The following is a 23,063-nucleotide window of genomic DNA, read 5'->3' on the forward strand; positions in this document are numbered from 1 at the left end:
TTGTCATCTCCACTAGTAGTGGCTTGGCTACAACGGACATTCATAGACATTTAAAAGTTATGCACTATAGCTTTAAAGATTTTAAAAGTAACTGCTGTTGTAGAACCTCAACAAGTTGTAAAGATGTGGGAAAAGATGTCTGGTCCGGTGGCACAACACCGGTGTTGTGTCAAAAAGTGATTGCCTGCCAAAAACTGATTTCCGGTCCGCGGACAGCTGACAAGCGCTGCTTGTTTCTCTGCGGCAGTCTTCATCAGGCTCAAACAAGTTTGTTTATCATCATCGAACAATTTTTATTTGTATTTGCATTTGATAGCCTCCTGTACGTCCTTATATCGCTGATAAATAGGCCAGATGGTGATTTTAATCTGGCTTGTAGTTATGCCAATAAAGATATGTGTCACCGAGGTGTTCTATGTTTTCTTTTTTTCTGCACCAAAATTACTAGATCGCTCAAAAGAGTAATTGGATCCCAAGCGTGCTTTGTACGGTTTGAAAATTGATTAAAGGGACATTATGTCAAAATCAGCTTATTTTGCTTGCCAAAAACTGATTCATGCCTCTGGTATTGTATATAGAGGGATATTTTGCCCCAAACTTATTCAATATAACACAGCAGAGTCAGATTTACAACATTTGAACACAACCAATACTTTATACCACTTGAAAAATGAGTAAAGGGACATTACAATGTCATATTAGCTTATTTTGCTTGACAAAAACTGATTCCACAGACCGGAAATCACTTTCTGGCAAAATCAAGTTTTGGCACGACACCGGCGTTCACCTGTTGTGAGATATAGCGAGATGATCTGATCTTCTTACACATTGGAAACATGAAACATGAAACCTGTCCATTAACATTCTCTGCAATAAGAACAGACATTCTCTCCATTTGTCACACACTACATACCTACTGTCACATTGAAAAACATTGCATCCTATGCTGCCGTGGTAGATCCGCCCGTGTATGCAGTCATTTCATGGCACTTTTACAAAGAAAAACAATAATTCCACATGAACAAGTATAAGCAATGGTGAAAGAACACACTGAATGTTTGTGTTTTCTAGATCAACCATCATGACAACGAAGCGAGGCCTGATCACTGATTCGTTCAAGGTGGTGAAGAAGGCAAGGAGAGGGGGCAAACGAGAAAGGAAGCCGTCTCCTCCTCCCCCTCAGAATGGTGAGGAGGAACAGTCTGCCTGCTCAGTCTCTCAAAGACAGCAGTTAAACCTGTCAGTGAATCTCCCAGCAAGTTAATAACATTGCTGCACTTACTACAATTTCATCCTGTTGGGACAATAATCATTTTATTTTTTATTTAACATACGTTTTCTTGATGGTCATGAGATGTTTCTTTTCTGAGGGGCATTCCACTGATGCAGAGTGAGCTAATCTTTTTTTCTTTTTACGTGAGCAGAGTGTGATGGTGAGTTGCTGCCAGAGGAGCAGCTGCAGAAGCTTCGACAGTTTGACCTGGACTGGAGGTTCGGCCCCTGCACAGGTAAGAGAGTGTCTGCACTCACATGAAAGTCAGGTACAGATTTATTCAAACTTATTCAAGATCATTTTAAAGTGGAATGAAGTTAAAGACTCATGTAAATGTGGCCATTGTGGCTTTACATTTCTTACTTAGTGATCCTTCCCTCTGTACTACCTCTGTCTGTAAATCACTTTGAGGACCAAGGTATGATCTCCTCTGACTCTTAATGTGTCCTCCGTCATCTTCCTCCATCATTTTTTTAATCATCTTGACAGTTACTCTAATCTCAGCTACACTTGGCTATCACCATTTGATGAAGATGTGCAATTTTTTGAGCCATTTTTTTCTAGGAAATCAGGGTTCTGCATTCTTCAGGGTTCTTCTCTAGAGGTGATGTGAGTTTGGTGAACCACCAGAAACAGTTCAAGAAAGACAAAAATGTGGAAATGTAAAAAAAAAAAAAAAAAGTTCAATGGCTATAAAAAGTATAAAAATAAAGGAAAAACTGAGTAAGAAAATCATTAAAAAAAAATTAGAGCTGTCAAATGATTACAATTTTTAATCAGATTAATCACAAATAATTGCGATTTCCAACTATGTCTAAAATATACCCTTTTTTCCTGTATTGCATTAACAAAAAAACGACAGGAGATGATTATATATATTTAACACGTGATGTGTTTTATATTTAAGGCTCCAAATAAATAGTCAAAAAACTAAAACATGCACACCATAACATAACGTCTGTGTGTGTGTGTGTGTGTGTGTGTGTGTGTGTGTGTGTGTGTGTGTGTGTGTGTGTGTGTGTGTGTGTGTGTGTGTGAGCAGCGCTCCTCTGCAGTCCCTCTAAAGTTGGCTTTTGGCAGGAGTTACGTTTTCAGGTCTGTAACAAATGTAGTACCACAAGAAAAGTAAAACTAAGAGATACCACACTTTATTCTTACACAATTAAACAGGGCATTCTTAGCCAGTGTTCCTTTTTGTGTGGAAAACAGAAAACTGCTTCAACATTTTTTTAATCAAACAAGTAGAATCCATGGGGCCAGCCGGCTGATCTCCCTCCATACTGCTTTCTTCTTCTGTTTTGATAAATGAGTTGACTCCAGGCCTCCTCTGCCTCCTGTCTGCTGCCCGTCCAGCTTCACATGTCTGCGTGGGTGTGCGCTGCGCGTTGGTCCGCGTGACGTAAAAATCGTCATGAATTCCTGTCCGCTAGGGTCCTTGGACCGATCCGCGGACGTCCGCGCAGCAGCCAGATTGTAGTGTGGGAGAAAGCGCGTGGCATCGGTGGTGCGCGGACACTCCAAAGCAGACGCGGAAACACGTACTTGTGAAGCATGGACGAGCGGAGGCTGGAGTGAGGCTTCTTCTTCTTCTTCGGTTGCCAGCAGCTTGCAGGCAGCTTGCATTCCACGCGGGTACACTACCGCCACCCGCTGGTAGAGGTGAGGCTTGTCATGATGCGCATGTGTTAAACTGCGTTAAAATTTTAATCAGATTAATTACATAAATTAATTAACGTAATTAACGCGATATTTTTGACAGCCCTAAAAAAAATACAACACAAACTTTATTTAAAGGTGCATTAAGGAGTTTTTCAACTTTAAAAATACTTATTTTCCACCATAAATATGTTACACATTTGTAATTATGTGTACAATGTGCCCTGACATATTCATTACAAGTACTGCTAACAACACTAAACTGTCACTTGAAAGTCACAGTGCCGGTCCGGCTCCAGAGTTTTTTTGGAGAGAATTTGAAAGGAATGACGTAATGCGCGCTCCGGCTGGTTAGGTTTCATTTTGTCCGCCATTACTCCGCCAGATGCTTAGTGAGCAACAGCTGAGCAGGATCTTCCAGGAAGTCAGAACAGACTGGCTTCTAGCACTGCAGCTCCACACAGACTCCACCAGGGAGAAGACACTGACATCTTACTGGAGCGCTACTAAACGAGCGAGGAAGGAGTTCCCCTCTTCCGTGCACGGGAGCCACAGGCACAAGTTTTTCACTAAGCTGCATTACGCCCAAGGCCTGCAGGGGGCGCTGTTTCGCATAAAACGTGCAAACTCTTTAAGGCACCTTTAATGCAACTTTAAATGTCCACTCTGAATTTGTGAAATTTCAGGAATGCAACATAATCCAGTTTTAGTATCTTAGTATTTAAGGCGATTTGAACTATGAAGAAGAAAGACAGCAAAGAAATAAGTAGACCAGTGTTTCTCAAACTTTTTAAACAAAAAAAAAAAAAACACTCTTTTCAAATGCAGACAATGCTCACAGGAAATGAAGCAGGTATATTTCTAATAGTCTTGGTCTTTATGTTTTTGTTTAGTTCTGTCAGCCACAGTTAGTAAAGGCACTAGAACTGTCACACACAAAGGGGCAGCTCTCCCTCTCTCTCTCTCTCTCTCTCTCACACACATGCGTACTCCTGCAGCGTCGTTTGTTGCTAACACTATACGCCGGCGACGTTTCGACAACGCTGCTTAATTAGCCACCTGATAGCCTCGTGTTCGCTTCACTGTGGTCAGCTTCAGTTCCAGCAGGGCTGCTGGTTGTATTCTCCTCCTGTTCTGCACTTCTCTTCCTCATAGCTCCTGTTTGGAGCCACATTTTTTACCTCTGCACGCTCATGACGGTGAAGTTAAGCTAGTTTAATCGTCGATGATGTATGTGCGTGCTACTACGTGACTGAACGTGACCACGTCGCAGTCCAACACATTATATCAGAAGAGAAAAACTGAATGTGAATTACAGTGGATTTGATGTGTTTTAATTTGAAATCATTATGTATTTGGTGGTATTATTTGTTTCTGAAAATTCTGACTTTTAACTAATCTTCAAAGAATATCTACATTTCTGTGATTCCCCCGCGTACCACTAGAGGGAGCTCACGTACCACCAGTGGTACGCATAACACAGTTTGAGAACGGATGGACTATACAATTCCCACGGAAATTGTGGCTTTGTGCCTTCAGCCTGCTGCCGAATCTGTGTGTGTGTGTGTGTGTGTGTGTGTGTGTGTGTGTGTGTGTGTGTGTGTGTGTGTGTGTGTAACTCGTCCGTACTCCTGTGAGCTGAGCTGAGATCAGCCATGACATGCAGCTGCGCCGCTGGTGTCATGGAGATGAGCTCCAGTCACCAGCCATGACAGTGAATCAGCAGTTTTCATTCAGTTGGCATGGCTGAGGAAATGTCATCTCTGGGGTTGCAAACCGGCCCGTAGGGATGTGGCAGTTGAGGATATAATCCCGATTTACGATATTGCACAGCCGAGATTATCATATCACGTGATTTACAAGATACCGTCTGTTTCATTTGGAGACAAGCCCGTTACTGAAACAAACAGCTATTGATCTTACCCAAGGTGTCAATACCTCTGCAGCAAAATGTACTACAAACCACCACAGAAGTCCCACATCCATAGAAAACCCCAAAAGTAAGTAATTTTATGCCAGAATGATAAAAACGAGGCATTAACGCGTTCGGCCCGACGGAGACTGTACCGCCCCCCTCAGCGCACCTCCCGACACAAAACGCAACAGAACCAGACATCCGTGGGCTCCATCCCAACGTATTGGGCCTCATATGAAACTAGAAAACCTGCTCTTTAAGAGACACCAGGCAGAATCTTCTCTGAGCCGACTGCCTCCTGCCAGCGGCAAAACAAACCCAAAACCGATCTTTACATTCACGGCCAGCACCTCAGATTGCACGTTCCTCACACACTTTTTCACCAAATATCAAAGCTATTCACACCAAACACAACATGTTTTATTTCCTCACCGTTTTGTGGTCATTGTCCACCTACCCACGCTCTCCTCTGACCAAAATGAATGTCATAATCCTCTGCAGTAGTGACAGTGCGTCATGCACCTGAATGTTATTTTTTGTGAATGACCAGTATGTTGTCAGGCCCTTTTCTGCCCAAAATTTAAAAGTAATATAGCTCCTATTAGGGGTAAACTCAGAGTCAAAAGTATGCCATTGAAATAAATATAGCATATTTTGGATTTTGGTCAGATTCACAACCTTATTCCAGATTCCCAAAGTGAAATTTATCCAACAGTCTCCTTCCTCTTCAATTTTTAGCCTAAGATTTCTATCCTCTACCATCGCTTGCAAGTGAAATTTATTTGACCTTCTGATCTCTAATTCTTTCCATTTTGAGTTATACTCATCATTGCACCAGCATAGAAGCGGTAGTAACTGAGATGCATAGCAGTAATATTTTAGACAGGGAAGAGACAGAGTCGTCTCATCTGACCTTCGGCCGCGTGTTTTGGACACTCGGGCGAAGAGAGGAGCAGAGCTGTCGACCGATCACCACCTGGTGGTGAGTTGGATTCGCTGGCGGAGGAGAAAACTGGACAGACTTGGCAGACCCAAACGTATTGTGAGGGTCTGTTGGGAACGTCTGGCGGAACCCTCTGTCAGCATGGTTTTCAACTCCCACCTCCGGGAGAGCTTCTCTCATGTCCCGAGGGACGTTGGAGACATTGAGTCCGAGTGGACCATGTTCTCCACCTCCATTGTCGAAGCAGCTGCTCGGAGCTGTGGTCGTAAGGTCTCCGGTGCCTGTCGTGGCGGCAACCCCCGAACCCGGTGGTGGACACCGGAAGTAAGGGCTGCCGTCAAGCTGAAGAAGGAGTCCTATCGAGCCTTGCTGGCTCATGGGACTCCCGAAGCAGCTGACGGGTACCGGCAGGCCAAGCGAACTGCAGCCCGAGCAGTTGTGGAGGCAAAAACTCGGGTCTGGGAGGAGTTCGGGGAGGCCATGGAGGAGGACTATCGGTCGGCCTCGAAGAAATTCTGGCAAACCGTCCGGCGCCTCAGGAGGGGAAAGCAGGTCTCCGCCAACACTGTTTACAGTGAAGGTGGGGAGTTGCTGACCTCAACTGGGGATATCACAGGACGGTGGAAGGAATACTTCGAGGACCTCCTCAATCCCGTCGCCACGTCTTCCGTGGAGGAAGCAGAGGCTGAGGTCTCAGAGGTGGACTCGTCCATCACCCAAGCTGAAGTCACTGAGGTGGTCGGTAAGCTCCTCGGTGGCAAGGCACCGGGGGTGGATGAGATTCGCCCTGAGTACCTCAAGTCTCTGGATGTGCAGGGACTGTCTTGGTTGACACGTCTCTGCAACATCGCGTGGCGGTCGGGGACGGTGCCTCTGGATTGGCAGACCGCGGTGGTGGTCCCCCTGTTTAAAAAGGGGGACCGGAGGGTGTGCTCCAACTATAGGGAAATCACACTCCTCAGCCTCCCCGGGAAAGTCTATTCCAGGGTACTGGAGAGAAGGATCCGACCGATAGTCGAACCTCGGATTCAGGAGGAACAATGCGGTTTTCGTCCTGGTCGTGGAACAGTGGACCAGCTCTATACCCTCCATCGGGTGCTCGAGGGTTCGTGGGAGTTTGCCCAACCAGTCCACATGTGTTTTGTGGGTTTGGAGAAGGCATTCGACCGCGTCCCTCGTGGTGTCTTGTGGGGGGTGCTCCGGGAATACGGAGTCCGGGGCCCCTTGTTAAGGGCCGTCCGGTCTTTGTATGACCGGAGTAGGAGTCTGGTCCGCATTGCCGGCAGTAAGTCGGACCTGTTCCCGGTGCATGTTGGACTCCGGCAGGGCTGCCCTTTGTCACCGGTTTTGTTCATCATTTTTATGGACAGAATTTGTAGGTGCAGCCAGGGGTCGGAGGGGGTCCGGTTTGGGGACCACAGGATTTCATCTCTGCTTTTTGCAGATGATGTTGTCCTGTTGGCTTCATCGAACCAGGACCTACAGCATGCACTGGGGCGGTTCGCAGCCGAGTGTGAAGCGACAGGAATGAGGATCAGCACCTCCAAATCCGAGGCCATGGTCCTCGACCGGAACAAGGTGGCTTGCCCTCTCCAGGTAGGTGGAGAGACCCTAGCCCAGGTGGAGGAGTTTAAGTATCTTGGGGTCTTGTTCACGAGTGGGGGACGGATGGAGCGTGAGATTGACAGGCGGATCGGTGCAGCGTCTGCAGTGATGCGGTCGTTGTATCGGTCCGTTGTGGTGAAGAGGGAGCTGAGCCGAAAGGCGAAGCTCTCGATTTACCGGTCAATCTACGTTCCCACCCTCACCTATGGTCATGAACTTTGGGTCATGACCGAAAGGACAAGATCCCGGATACAAGCGGCCGAAATGAGCTTCCTCCGTAGGGTGACTGGGCTCCCTTAGAGATAGGGTGAGGAGCTCAGTCACCAGGGAGGAGCTCAGAGTAGAGCCGCTACTCCTCCACATCCAGAGGAGCAGCTGAGGTGGCTCGGGCATCTGTTCAGGATGCCTCCTGGACGCCTCCCTGGGGAGGTTTTCCGGGCATGTCCCACCGGGAGGAGACCCCGGGGAAGACCCAGGACACGCTGGAGAGACTATGTCTCTCGGCTGGCCTGGGAACGCCTTGGGATCCTCCCGGAAGAGCTGGAGGAAGAGTCTGGGGACAGGAAGTCTGGGCATCCCTGCTGAGACTGCTGCCCCCGCGACCCGGCCCCGGATAAGCGGCTGAAGATGGATGGATGGATGGATGGGAAGAGCCATCCCTCCTGCATCTTTACCCAGCTGCAGAGTACTATATCTAATTCGTGGCTTCTTTCCCAGCCAAATAAACCTTGAAATCTGCTTGCCCCACTTCTCGAACTGACTGTCAGTCACTTCTATTGGAAGTGTTCTAAACAAGTATAACAGTTTGGGGGGTATGGACATCTTTACGGTGTTTACTCTGGAGGTTAGACTGATTAAAGGGATTAAGCTCCACCTATGCAAGTCTTCTTTAATCTTGAGGGACAATGGCTCATAATTTGCTTGTTGAAGCTTTGTTAAATCTTTGGTCACAATTACCCCCAGATATCTTATTCCCGGAGATTCCTAGTCCAGGTTGTAATCCTTTTGCAAATTTCTAGAAGCTGTGAAATTCAGAGTTATAACTTGTGTTTTGGAAATGTTTAGCTTATAACCTGATAAAATTCTAAATTCTTTTAATAGAGTCATTAGGCCATTGAATGATTTCTCAGGTTCCTCCACTAACACATCATCAGTAAACATCGCCACCTTGTGTTCAGTTCCTGCCATTGTAATTCCTTTTATTTCTGCACTTTGTCTAAGCATTTGTCCCAGAGGCTCTATAAATAACACAAATAGTAGTGGAGAAATTGGGCATCCCTGTCTACTCCATCTTTCTAATTCAAAAAAATTTGTAAGGTCACCGTTAACTTTTACTTTAGCTATTGGTTTTGAATACAAGGATTGAATAACTTTAATTAATTTATTGTGGAAAGAGACTTTATCCATTACTTTATAAAGAAAAAGCCATCTGACAGAATCAAATGCCTTTTCTGCATCCAGGCCCACTACCAGAGACCCCAATTTCTCTCGAACTGCGTAATCCATAATATGTAGAGTCCTTCTTATATTGTCTTACATTGTCTGTCTCTGTTTTATGAATCCTGTCTGGTCTAAATTGATTATATCTGGTAATATGTTCTCCAACTGACGTGCTAAAATAGATGTAAACAGTTTGCAATCTACATTAAGGACACTTACAGGTCTGTAATTTCCACACTCCTGTCTGTCTTCATTTTCTTTTGGAATGACTGAGATGATTGCCTCGCGCCAGGATGGGGGAATCTCTCCAGTCTGTAAAACCCAAGTGAAGGCCTATGCTTGTTAAGCTAACAGCTAGCAGCTCGTTGAAAACAGCTGAAAGAAAGTGTCTCTGTGAAGGCAGCTCATTTTAGTATGCCATGAATCTTAAAATTAGGTAATTTTAGCTGCTGTTTGAGACAAACCAGCGCCCCCCCCCCCCCCCCCCCCCCCCTCGATTTTTCCCCGCAGATATTCTGGAGGTTGTAGTGACTTTGCAATTGGAAACTTTACTGTTCCTGCAGTGGGTTAGACAGGCTGTATTTGGAAATGAATTCCGAATTTATTCTTTCAAAAAAGATAGCCTAATTAAAAAACAAACCATTCTTTAGTAGTAATAAAGAACACAACTGTTTAGAGTATATAAGGTATAATTAAGGATAAAGGTTACAGCTTATGGGAGGATGAGAAAATCACAGTTCAAATCCCTTCACTCTCGATGCCTTGTTTAACTAGTGTTATTATTATTTTTATATATATTATTTTTTAAGGCGTACAGTATCATCACTCACAAAATGTGAAGTCCCCCCCCATATTAAAGTGTAACAAAATTATCCATGTCAGTTTTAATAGATATTGAATACACATAAGTTTCAATTAAATATATTGATTTTTTGTTTTCTTTGCAATTTTATACATTTGGATAATGTTCAGTAGTGCTAATGAGGTCAGAGAGTGTTAATTTCCAATAGTGTTGAATTTTTTCGGGGGGGGTTGGGGCTGGGCTACAGCCAATTAATCGGCTATCAGCTTTTTCCTGCTCCAAACTATCGTTATTATATCGGCCTTTAAAAATCCACTATCGGTCGACCTCTGCTCTCCATCAATAGCACTGCACACTGGGCCCTGGATCCAGCTGGAGCAGCAGTGGTGGATGTATCTTTGTGGTTCTTGATAGAATTATACTTGATAGAACACCAGTATAGATGCTGAATGGTTTCCTGCAATATCTACAACATCCTGACATTGAGCGGATGTTGACGATGCTCCATCTCCCTTCTCCACCCCTGGGCCCAGAGGAGGACTCCTGTCCTCCTGCAGAAACGTTACACAAACCACACTTCATGCAACACTGACAACGCTACATGCAATATGATGTCCAGCTGGGACTGAAGCTTACTAGCTTAGCCGTGTGCTAATGCTGACCAGCTAGCGCACTGCGTGGGTACAACTTTAAGACAAAAACCACAGATTTCAGTTGTGGATAACTGCATGGTCACACTGGTGGTTGTACAGTTCAAAGTTTTAAAACTTACCATCAGCTCCACCTCACCGGCTGTCCAGACCGCCTCCTCTGCCTTCACTCTCCTGACTATGGTCCTAAATTCAGTCCATGGCGTCAAACCACCACCAGTTCTTCCTCAGGATCCCAGGATCTGGTGTGATCCTTTATTTGTCTGTAATCTCTCCTCAGTTTCTTGCAGTTTTGGTGCTGACCAGGGTCTGGAGCCGACAGAGAGCGGCCGCTCCAAGACGACGTGATTCCCCCCCCCTTTTGTAACGGCGCCGTTCAGTTCCCGTTCAACCTCCTCTACAGTGATAGAAAGCAGCAGCTGCTCTTCCCATGAAGACTGGTGTTCAGTAGACTTTTTGGAAAGGTTTGCGGAGTTGTTACCGGTGTCACCAGTCGAACACATCGTCACAGATGGCTGGCTGCTTCGCGGGCTAGCTAGAGTGGCATTTGTCACGAACCAGTCAGCAGACAGGGGTGTTCAATTCCCATATTTACCATAATTACCATATCCAGCGCAGTACGGGTGGTGCTTGCTCGTGAGCAGGACCAAAAATGGTCGCGCTTGGTCACAGCTCATCACCCTTATGACCAAGAGAGGCACAAATTTATTTTTCCAATGGAATGAGCAACATTTTGTAGCACTAAGATGATAATCATGATGATGTGTTACCCCCAATTTCCACATTAAAAAGCGAAATGCTGCCGTCTTGCTCAAAGTTAAAGCACACTGGAAGTGCAGTGCAGCGGTGCGCCATCGGAGTGGGAGGGCAGCTCCTTGGAGAGGATCTCGTGTGAATAGCGATATCACACAATAACACATGATGTAAACACAAAATAAATCCACTACCCCTCATTTCTCTTCAATATAGAGTAGTTAACTCACCGTCCACTCCCACAACTGTTGAAATTTCAGTCCAAAAAGGTTCATTGGTCTTTCCAATTTATAATCCAAAAACAAAGGTTCTTTTCCAAAGACCAGGGAGGTATTCTTGTTATTTACCTGACGGTTTCGGCAGCTGTCAGCTGTCTTCTTCAGAGAGTCACGTGATGTTGTTGTGACGTATCTTGTCAGCTGATTTATACAGGTTTTGTTGAAATTTCAGTTCACGCCTTGTCCTTTCTGCCAGTACCCTTGTAAAAATAATGTTTTGGATCATAAATGATATTTTTCCACTTCAGTGATCAGCTTCTCTTCATCCATGGCGTCATGTTGTGTCTGGGACCCTGTTGACCTGACGCTCGTGCCTCCCGGGGTGGCGTAATAACACCATTTTGAAAAAAATGTACATCCGAGAGGTCGTGCTTTGTGTTTTATTTTGAAAGTTCCGGTTTAACTTCCTGTCTGGTGCTTTCTCAACGACAGTGAATTTACGAGGTTTTGAAGCAGCAGTGCAGAAAATAGACCTGAAGTGAATCTCCAGCGCCGTGGCATGCGCCAGCGCTTCAGGGACGCTCCGCAGTGCTGCAGTCCAAATTGTCTGATGGAAGAGAATGGGTTCTAAGTGCTGCACAGCTGCTTTCACATTATGTGGAAATTGGGAGTTAGACATGTGCAATGGCATTCACAGCAGAGTTTGGTCTTATTGTTGAACATTTTTGTGTGCTGGTTTCAGATTATTGATATTTTTAATATCAAGATATTGTGATGCATTGACGAATCAAAGAACTTCACACACTGACTCACTTGAGCAGGGAGGAAAGTGTTTGTGGACCCAGAGCAGGAACGTGTCCCTCATCACACACGTGAAGTTGGTCCAGTGAGAGTGGAGGATGAACTCAGGACAGCTGAGCACATGACAGGCGAGGACAACCGAGGACAGGACAGGTGAGGGCAGGTGAGGACAGGACAGGTGAGGGCAGGTGAGGACAGGACAGGCGAGGACAACCGAGGACAGGACAGGTGAGGGCAGGTGAGGACAGGACAGGTGAGGGCAGGTGAGGACAGGACAGGTGAGGACAGGACAGATGAGGACAGGTGAGGACAGCTGAAGACAGGGCAGATGAGGACTGGAGAGTGAACATACACTGTGAAGTCTCTGATGTTTCAGGAATCAGCAGGCTACAGCGATGGGAGAGAGCCAGACTCCACGGACTGAATCCACCCGAGGATATCAGAGAGCTGCTGCAAACAAACACACGTCCTGAGTACAACCACAGGTAACACACATGTGCGCACACACACAGACACTCTGAGTACCTCTCTCGCACTCTCTCTCTCTGTCTCTCTGTCTGCATTTCAGGAACTGTTATGTAACTGTTCTGTAGTGTGGTGTTGGAGTCGTGGATTGATTGTGTAAATTGTGTAAGCCGTGATTGAGGGATCACATACAGAACATCAATGGCGGCTGATCCATTGATCTAATGAGACAACCTGGACTCAATGGGTGCAAACGGTTTCTAATTGGGCATCAATCAAAACAGCTGATCCATTGATTGGGTGTAAGCGTTAACTTAACCCCAGGCTCCGACCATGTGGAACCAGCTCCCAGTTCTGCTTCACTTCTCTCGTTTCAGTGTAATGTTTCATAACTACGTGTCATTGACCATTGTTTGTCTTGTCGCCTATGAACTCTCTGTTTATACATGAATTGTATGTAGATACAACAAATTGTCTGTCCTACGTCCTTCTCTTTCTGTCCCCTCACCCCAACCGTCCATCCATCCATTTTCTAGACCGCCTACTCCTTTTCGGGGTCGCGGGTTGCTGGAGTCGATCCCAGCTGCTGCGGGCGAGGGCGGGGTCACCTTGGACAGGTCGCCCATCTGTCACAGGGCTCACACATACGGACATACAACCATTCACACTCACATTCACACCTGGGGGCAATTTAGGGTGACCAATTAACCTGACATGCATGTTTTTGGAGGAAGCCGGAGAACCCACGCACAGAGAACATGCAAATTCCACACAGAAAGGCCCCGAGCCCCGGCTGGTACTTGAACCCAGAACCTTTGTGCTGTGAGGCAAGAGCGCTGTGTGGCCCACAATCAGAATAATAGAAAGCCGCCACCTCTGAGCCTGGTTCTGCAAGGGTTTCTTCCTGTTAAAAGGGAGTTTTTCCTTTTCACAGTTGCTCATGTGGATCTGTTGGGTTTGCTAAAAGTGAAAGTGTCTAGAAATGGCTATTGGTACTTTATAAATAAAGCTAAATTGAATTGAGTATGTTGTGGAAATTCTATTAATAAATGCACCAACGATGAGTTCCTTAATGATTCCTTTAATTCCAGTTGCAACAGGAGAGAATCACCACTGTCCTCAGTCAGGGTGAGTCCTAAAGCTCTGTGATACAGACTGATATTTATACCCTGTCCTGAACCCCTGGGGCCAGGGGCAGACATGTTAATGTCATCAACATGTCTCACAGGCTGCCTTCAGATAGGAAGGGACACATATTTAACATGTGAAGTGACAAAGGAACAACTCCAACAACCCAACCCACTTCAACCCCCCTGTGGCTGCCGATGCATCAGAGAAGAACAGCATACAGACCACAGATACCTTTTGGAGATTACGCCTGGTCAGGGGGAGACACATCTGTTTAGCATATAACAGGACAAACAGGAATGACACCCCCCATTTGGGTTTGCTTGGTGTCAGGAGTCCAGGGGGGCCGTCTGCTGGGGAAGTCTTCTTAAAGTTGATAACCATCACATGCATCAAATACATAAAAATTTCCATTTCAAGTATCACCGAGGGGTATAACGGTACACAAAAGCCACAGTACAGTACGTACCTCGGTGTAAGGGTCACGGTTCGGTACGTTTTTCAGTACAGTGGGGAAAAAGTAACAAAAGCTCACAAATGTACCAGAACATTTTTCCCAAGCTTTCCCATGCGACACATTATTGGCCCAGTTTACATGGTGTTTTTTCAATCCGATTGTAAACAATCGTATTAAACGGAGTGTATTCATGTAGGCGTACAAAGCGATCCACGATGAATCCTGGTTTACCAGGGTCCTGGGTGGATGACGCAGCGTCCTGTGACATGAGCACAGAGTCTGTGGAGGAACTTCCAGTCTTCTCTCTGCAGCAGCAGCCTCAGCGCCGAGCAGAGAGTTTTTATCTGCTGACCTCTGCTCAGATAATGTCCAGCATCTCCATGAGACGCTGCTCCCCGGCCGGAGCATCGCCGTGCCGAGCGCCACGTCTCGGTGTGAGCTCTGCTCCATGCCGATGTTTCGAATTAACTGGTGCCCGTGTTAAGTCGTGGCCAATAGCTGACTGAGACATGTAGTCGTTCTGGCGAACGCCGGCTATCGACAGTTCCAGTGAGTGTATACGTTTAAAGTCTTTTGTGAGTCTTACTTTAACATCTGCTGTTATCAGCAGGTGTTCACACAGACCTCCGCCGTCATTCGTTAACAGGGGAACCAGTTAATCCATAACACCAGCTGGCGATTGCTTGTATTCTGCTATGGAGCTCTTTATACAACTCGCTGTGGCGCGATTTGGTTCCATCTCGCCTCTCCAATGTTTTTTCTGTCAGGGTTTTTTATTAAAAAAGTGTTTTTCCACCACCGTGGCGTCCTCTGCTGCTGGTTTTCTGACTGTGCTGCTTCCCGTTTACTGGCACGTCACACGTCACTCCGTACGAGGGAACACATGCAGAACGAATACTCCCCCGTTTGATCCGCTCCGCCACGCGCTGCAGCTCTCATTCCGCTTGTGCGCTCTTCTTTCTTTGTTCATGTTTGGACCTGCTTGTTCTTCTTCTTCTTCTTCTGTGGTAATGGTGGTCGCCGGCAGCTTTCAGGCTCATTACCGCCGCCTAAGGTTGGAATCAGGACTCACTTTTTTTTTTTTCACTCACTCGTGTATTCGTCATGTGATTGTGTGTACCTACCTGTGACCCCCGTACTGTGACGGTACGGGACGAATACAAATACCGTTACACTCCGAGTATCACCATCTTGGATAGGAATCAATGGTGTTGGGGTTCTGTTTAGTAAAGCTCGGTGCAGCGGTCTGAACCACTTTTTACCCAAATTCAAGATGGCAACGCACATGACCCAAGTCCATTTTAAACTGGATGCGCTGCGATTCTGTCACGTCATCCAGATGTAGCCACAAGGATTAGCCCCATTTTAGTAAATCGCTGTTTTCCCACTGAATCCTGTTTACTTGCATGCTCTTCACGATCTTACAACCAGCTGCTCCAGTAACGTTAAAAATGTTTTCAGTCTCTAATACTCACCAGCCCAACACAGCCGTGATCCAGTCCAGACCACTCTCCTCCTGTGCTCACCTGTCTGCAGCCGTAGATGGCTAAACCGCCTCCATCGGAGGCAGGTGGATTTTTGAGCATATTACCAGTCCTGTCATGGCTCTGATACTGACGTCACACTCTGGCCAATCGGTGGACAGCATCTGCAGATGTCACATTCTCAGCCCGCTTGGAACCTCAGAGAAGCAGGGCCGAGCAGGGACCATGAAAGTACATGATATGAGGGACTCAAATGGAATGGAAAGGCGTGGGTACCAGGGTGTGGAGTGTGGTTAAGCAGGGACTCGTAGAAAAGTGCTAAACACAGGGTGCTGGGGCTGCTGGTCATTAGAGACAGGAGAGGCACAGCTCCACCTGGTGTCACCAGAAAGGACTGCAGGCAAAGTATCTTCACACCTTTCAGATTATTTATTGTCTGTGAATATAGCGCCCTCTAGGGGTGGGCGATATGGCAAAAATATCATATCACGATTTTTTTAATTCAAAATCACGATCATGATTTTATCACGATTCTTTTCTATATTGATTTTTCTACACTAATTTGCAAATTTGACCATTTTTCCCCCAATGTTAAAGATATAAAATGCGTAAAATGTATGTAAAATCCCTAAAAGACAAAGAAAACAGACAATTTAAACCAAAGAAACAGGCTTTTATTTAAATAATAGTTTTTTAACAAGATGTGCAATTAACACAAACAAAAAGTAATCAACAACAATACAGTGCACTTTTGTAGCAGAAAACCTAAACATACGAAGTAGCTTATCAAAAACGGTAAATACAAATGTAAACTTAACTGGTTACAGCTTATAGTGCAACAATTTGGAGCAGAAATTGTTCAACTTTAATGTCTGTCACCTGAGTGAATAACAGCTGCTTGAACATTTTTTTTTTGTGCAGACATCTCAGGGCTTTCATCTCCTTTTAAAAAGGAAATACATTCATATGACAGATTACAGTCAGATTTTTAGCCAGGAAAACCAACTTGTCAGCTTTATCTGGCTTAAGAGAAGCCCTTTGGCAGGTTACTATGTTTCCCCCTGTGCTGAAGACTCGCTCTGAGGGAGCACTCCTGGCTGGAATGCACAGATACTTTCGGGCGAGTTGGCTAACCCTTGGAAAGTTTCCTTCATGAAGTCTCCACCATTCATCCATTTCACTGTCTGCATTTGGTGTGGACAGGGAGGCCTTCAGTTCCCCGTCTATTGCCTCTCTTAGAGTTGGGGGAGCAGATGTGGTGGCAGCTGCAGATGTAGCACCTGAGGTTTTTAAAAAGCTGGCTCATGTTTTCTTCTTTGCTTTCTTTGGTGGACCGTGTTCTTCAGCCTCAGGACTCTGTGATGTGGACGGACGCTGATGGTGTGCTTGTGCATCCAGCATGGACTCCAGCTCAGACACAGCTTTGGCTTGTACTTCCTCTTTCTTGTCACTGTCAGTGTATTGAGATTTGAACCTGGGATCAAGAAGAGATGCCATGTCCAGCAAGGCATCAGTGGAGGGATCCTGGTATTTTGCTGAGGTAGTTGAGGATAGTTGTCTTCATTGTGTTTGTCAGCTCACCGTCTTCATCATCCAGGTTAAGGAGGTTGACTTTCAGCAGGTGCAGGACTGGCTTGACGTGGGAGACACTCACATAATCCTCCCCTGAAAGTGCATCGGTGAAATCTCTCAGCGGACAGAGGGCCTTCTTTATGGACTCCATCACATCAGTATCTTGCCATGTTGGTACCAAGTGCCTCGTCCTCTTGTCAGCCTTCAGGACCTGAGAAATGGCTTTTTCTTGGTCCAACACTCTCTCAATCATGGCAAGTTTGGAGCCCCATCGGGTTGCCGACTGTCATGAGTTTTTGTTGAGGTAGCTTCATTTCTGTTTGAGCTTGGCTCAAGTCCCTTTTCTTCTTCCAGCTGAAGGAGAACACACTCACTACTTTCTTACAGACAGATGTTGCACGTGCTACACGAGGATCTCTGGCACTTTTCTGAAAGACAAAACAACACAATATATTAACCACCAAATGTATTGATTAAATCAAACTAAAATCAGATAAGTTACATGGTGTAATTGTCTAAACGGTTTATTCTGATGCTGTATTTTTCAAAACTGAAAATTAAACATTTCAATAACATTTTTTTTTAAATCAAAGGCTAATGTAACAAACTACTGCATTGTGTCCCCAGTGTATTCTAGAGTAATTTTAATAAAACAGTTCATCAATTTACAGACTAACACAAACACCATTTTCTGTGTTCTGAGTTTATTCTGGAGATATTTTAATTAAAAAAAAAGCTTATTACAGCATAGACTAAATGATCAATTACTGTGTTCTGTGTTACTAGTTTATTCTGGAGATATTTTAAATAAAAAAGGTTTATAGCATCATAGACTACACATAAATGAATGTGTTCCTTGTTTATGCTTGAGTTATTTTTAATAAAATACTTGATTACATTATAGACTAACAATAAATTCTTTTTTGTGTTCTTAGTTTATTCAAGAGGTTTTTTATTTTAATAAAATACTTTACCACATTATAAACTTATACAAACACTGCTGTTTTTTTGTTACTGAAATAAAATAACATTTTAATATGTTGCAACACATTTATATATTTATTTATAGTTCACTCACCAATGGCAAGGTGCAGTCTGTGCCCAAAGCACGGCAGACCAGTCCAGTTGTTTAGTTCCAAGGCTTCACCATGTTGGCGCCGCTGTCTGTGGTCATGCAGGTCATGTGACCCTCTCTGAGTCCCCAGCTCTGGAGCGCATCCCTCAGCCCTTGCGCTATGAGCTCTCCCGTGTGATCTTCTGGGAAGTATGTTGTTTGGAGAGTGGCAGCGCAGAGCTTCCAGTCGTGACTGTAGTGAATAGTCAGAGCTAAATAAGGCTCTGAAGTGCGGCTGGACCACAGATCACTTGTTGTTGCGAAAAACTGGACGTTCTGAACTTTGCGTTCAATTTTTTCACGGCAGTCAGAGTACAAAAGTGGAATGGCAGTGCTGGAGAAATATTTACGGCTGGGCAGCTCGTAACGCGGGTCAACTACTTTCAGCAGTTTCTGAAATCCCTCATTTTCCACAGTTTTAATGGGAATCATGTCTTTCGCCAGGTAATAAGTAACTGCTTCAGTTACTTCTTTCCACCGCTTGCTTGTTCTTTCATATGGAGTGCCCATATTAAAAGACTCTTTTACCGTGGTTTGTTTTAGCTTGGCGCTAGCGGCTGCCTCCGGCTGCTGTGTGTCTCGTCTCCGTTTGGTTTGGCTGTCGGCATGTTGTTTTGGGTGCTGTCTCCGCAAATGATGAAACAGGTTCGTCGTGTTGCCATCCCACGCACGAACCGACTCTCTGCAAACTTTGCAAATCACTTTGGTCTGCGCTTTGTCGTCCGGGGTAAAGCCAAACCAAGTCCACACTATAGAGGTAGAGTTTTTTTTCGGGATCAACTCTGGCTCACTTTTCATCCTCCGCCATGGCTCCCGCCGCTACACAACCAAACAAGAAGGCAGGAGGTCCCACAGTGCACTGCGCGCAGTGTCATGTCACTGGTCTCGCTGCTCCAGCATAGAACTACAGTGCATAGAACGTGTTCTACAGACGGTTTAACGATCTTTCTGATTTATGAGATCGTCGCGACGTTATAATCCTTAACGATCTTATATCATCATATCGCACACCCCTAGCGCCCTCCTTCTTTGCATTGTGTGTCGGGATGTTAGTCTGTGGTTATTGGTCTGTGTCTTGCCGCTTCAGGCTGTGTTCCGATCAATACCTTTGGTTGCATTAATGGGACTAGCCTATTTCCCACAATGCAATGTATATTGCATGCAGCAAAATTGCAAACAGCACGCATGGTCAGGGTGTTGGCTATATTCATTGAAATCACACCATTTTGACGTGGGCGTCATTTTAATTTTCAGAGCTGATTGGTTGATGCCAAGTGCTCGACAAATGACAGTTTCTGCACAGCTAGAGCAAACAGTTAAGAATGAAAATGAATGAGTTAGATTTTTTTACTGGAGCAAAAGTTGGAAACTGGCTTTAAAAGAGAAACGAGGTACAGTTGTGGTCAAAAGTTTACATACACTTGGGAAGAACACTATGTCATGGCTCTCTTGAGTCCCCAGTTATTTCTACAACTCCGATTTTTCTCTGATAGTGATTGGAACACAAGTTTGGTTGTGTCCAAACTGACCAAAAATGACCAAATCTGCTCCGTCCAAAATATTCATACAGCAACAAGAATTAGCAATTTTGGTGACTCAAAGTTTTCTCAATGAAAAGAGCTTCATAGCCTGGCCTCTTTCAACGCCCACAAACGCTACAATGGGAAAATCAAAGGAGCTCAGCATGGATCTGAAAAAGCAAATCACTGACTTGAAGAAGTTAGGATTGTCACTTGGAGCCATTTCAAAGCAGCTGCAGGTCTCAAGAGCAATGGTGCAAACAGTTGTAAGTATAAAGTGCCTGGCACTGTTCTGTCTCTGCCACCATCAGGGAGAAAATGCAAGCTATGACCTGAGAGGAAACTGGTCGGGAGGGTGAGGACAGTGCTGAAGAAAAAAGCCCATGTCAAAGCCAACAAATTTAACTGAACTGCACCAATTCTGTCAAGAGGTCAAAGATTCAACCAGAAGCTTGTGGATGGCTACCAAAAGTGCCTAATTGAAGTGAAAAGGATCAAGGGAAATCTAACCAAATTGCTGTATCTATATTTTTGACCCAGCAGATTTGGTCACTTTTTCTGTCAGAGTGTTTTTTTGATCAGAGTTGTAGAAATAACTGGGGACTCAAGAGAGCCAGGACATTATGTTCTTTACAAGTGTGTGTAAACTTAGTGGTGGTGGTAAACTGAGAGGCGTGATCATAAAACCTTTGCAGGAATCTGTCTTACATGTGAAGTGACTGCTTTGTCCTGTGCAAAAAAATTCTTGCCTTTCAGATGTGAAGCTGTGGTTGAATTCCTGGCTAAGAGCGGCAGTTGTGTTTGATTGATTAATTATTGATGTAGTTGATCCCCGGTGCTCAGCCTTTTCATTGGGTGCTTCAGCAGTGGAGGCGTCACAGGAGTGGACTCTGGCTGTCATAATGTAGCTAAAAGGGTGGCCATGCTGCGGTGTTGTTGGGTGTAGGACTCCGTTTTCACTAAGTACTTCCATCTGAAAACACCACTACATGTGTCACGCTGAGTCAAGTGTGAGTGTCGTTGAAATAATTTGAGTCTGTGTTTTTTTCACCGCGACATCCTCATTCACATCTCCCTGAAAAAAATGTATCATTTTATTGACCATGGTGTTTTTTGTCTTTCAGCCTGTGGAGCGAATATCCTTTTTGAGGAGGATGAGAAGAAAGAAGACTGAAATAAAAACTCTAACGGAATTAACAGCACCACACTTAGTCTGAGAGAAACAAGTCAAAATATTCCAGAGAATATCTGAAATCCCTTAAAACCATAACCCAACACGTCCTGTGTTTTGTCATTCAACATTCTGTTGTACTTTTTAATAAACAGCTTCCCGTTTAGCACTGGCCTCATCTCTCGTTTAATGGGATTTTTCTGTGTGAACATTAAAGGATGAATTGTGAAGTAAGTATGTCAAGTATGTTTTATGCAGGATCCCCACTTGATAGGATGTCCCCCCAACTGAAGCACGCAGGACTCCACTCGTTGCCTTTTTAGCTTCTTTTATTGCAGCTGCAGTTGCAGTTGCAGCGTTAGTTTTAGCGGCAGGGTTAGGTGGAAAAACCTCAAAAGAAAACAAAGGGAGTACAATGTAAGTACCGTATTGGCCCGAATATAAGACGACTCTGAATATAACACGACCCCTATTTTTCAAATATCATTTTGTGAAAATAAAAATATGTTGAAGACAATAAGGCTACTCATGAGAGAACTTATTATTGTACAATTATTTAAACTCAAAAACTCACAACAGAGATAATATTTCACGTGACTTAAGATTAAAAGAAATATTACTGCAGTATTAAATAAAAATATATTCTCTTTCTCAAAAAAAGCAACAATAAGCTACAATTAAGAACCTCAAAGATAACGATGTAAATAACTTTATAACCATCAAATTCAAGTTCTGTTCAGCTTCATGAACATTAACAATTCAGCCTCTGTGAATGTTGGGTTCAGTTTGGCCTGTAGAGAACAGTTCTTCAAAAAGAAAGCAGGAGATTTCAGCTGGTCTGAGCTTTTATTACTTTCTCCTCAAGACACTGTAAAACTGAAACACACCAGATATACACAGAAGTGAACAAATACACAAGATGTATCACAACATACATCACTGTCTAAAAACAGAACAAGTTAGTATTTAAAATCAAAGCCGCTAGCTCAATGCTAACTAATAATGGAAATAGGGCTGTCACGATATCAAATTTTCTCTTCACGATTATCGTGGGCAAAAAATATCACGATAACGATATTATCACGATATCAGTAAAAATTTAACTAATAATGGTACAAACATTCAGATTCACCTTTAATTTTATTTTTGTTTGTTTTCTCTCTTTTCCCAGATGAATTACACTCAGAATACCTGTCAAATGAGGCGTTGAAACAATATGAGAACAGTAACTGTACAAATGCATACAGAAAGTGTAGTTACACTCAACTAATTAAAATGTGATGAACTGATTAACAGAGGATCCACAGCAGAGGCATAATTTACGTCGGGTTGGTGGGTTCTGAAAACCCTCTGGTCCTCTTGGGGTGAAATCCTGTACCACCACCACACTGCCGAGAACTTTTGTTTGCTTGTTTAAATCGGAGGCGGAATGAGCAGCAGCTGCTTCTCTCCAGCCAGAGGCGCCGCTACTGGCTCGGGCCCCGAGCTGAAGGGGGCCCCGAGGGACGGCTGATATCAGTCAATTTCAATGACAAATTAAGGCGCTACGCTAGACGCTGCAACGACAACGTGTCGAAAATCCCCCGCATGGGGCCCTTTTCCGAGTACTCACCGGTTAGTTGCTGGAAGGGGGCCGGCGGAGAAGACGGCGGATATCAGCGACACAACTTGAAACCCCCCGGACACATTACAATGACACGTCTGGAACCTACCTAACGGGGCCCCACTACTACCCGGCTAGCTTCAACGTGCAGTCAGTGTTGCTAAACACACTTTTTTCGGGTCAGGATAGAGCGTCTCGCTGTCATTGTCGGCCACCGCCGACATGTTTAGTTCACTCGTGATGCTTGCTAACTGGGAGCTAGCTAGCTAGGAGCCGCCGCTACCGCTGCTCTGCTGTGTTTACATGTGAGGGGAGGGGGAGGGGGGGCGCTGCAGGAGGGAGACGAAGCAGGGCGGAAGAACATGAGCGGATTTTGAAAATACACGTTTCAAGTGGCACTAGATCCTCTTTACGATATTATCATGTGTGCATTTTGAGCACGATATTTAAATTTCATTTTTTATTACCACGATTATCGTCAATACCCGTTTAC

General features: G+C 44.8%; 1 protein-coding gene across 1 annotated transcript in view; it reads left to right on the forward strand.

The window, feature by feature from the left end:
* Positions 1-21,141, forward strand: part of pold4 (DNA polymerase delta 4, accessory subunit) — a 36,544-nt gene extending 15,403 nt beyond the window's left edge. Inside the window, exons 2-5 of the mRNA XM_030087742.1 lie at positions 1,072-1,187; positions 1,425-1,508; positions 12,433-12,541; positions 20,921-21,141. Of these exons, the coding sequence (XP_029943602.1) occupies positions 1,082-1,187; positions 1,425-1,508; positions 12,433-12,541; positions 20,921-20,945 (324 nt within the window). The 5' untranslated portion in view covers positions 1,072-1,081 and the 3' untranslated portion in view covers positions 20,946-21,141. The remainder of the gene's footprint in view (positions 1-1,071; positions 1,188-1,424; positions 1,509-12,432; positions 12,542-20,920) is intronic.
* The last annotated feature ends 1,922 nt before the right edge of the window (positions 21,142-23,063 follow it).

This window comes from Salarias fasciatus, unplaced genomic scaffold (assembly GCF_902148845.1).
Source record: "Salarias fasciatus unplaced genomic scaffold, fSalaFa1.1, whole genome shotgun sequence".
NCBI classification, from domain to species: domain Eukaryota; kingdom Metazoa; phylum Chordata; class Actinopteri; order Blenniiformes; family Blenniidae; genus Salarias; species Salarias fasciatus.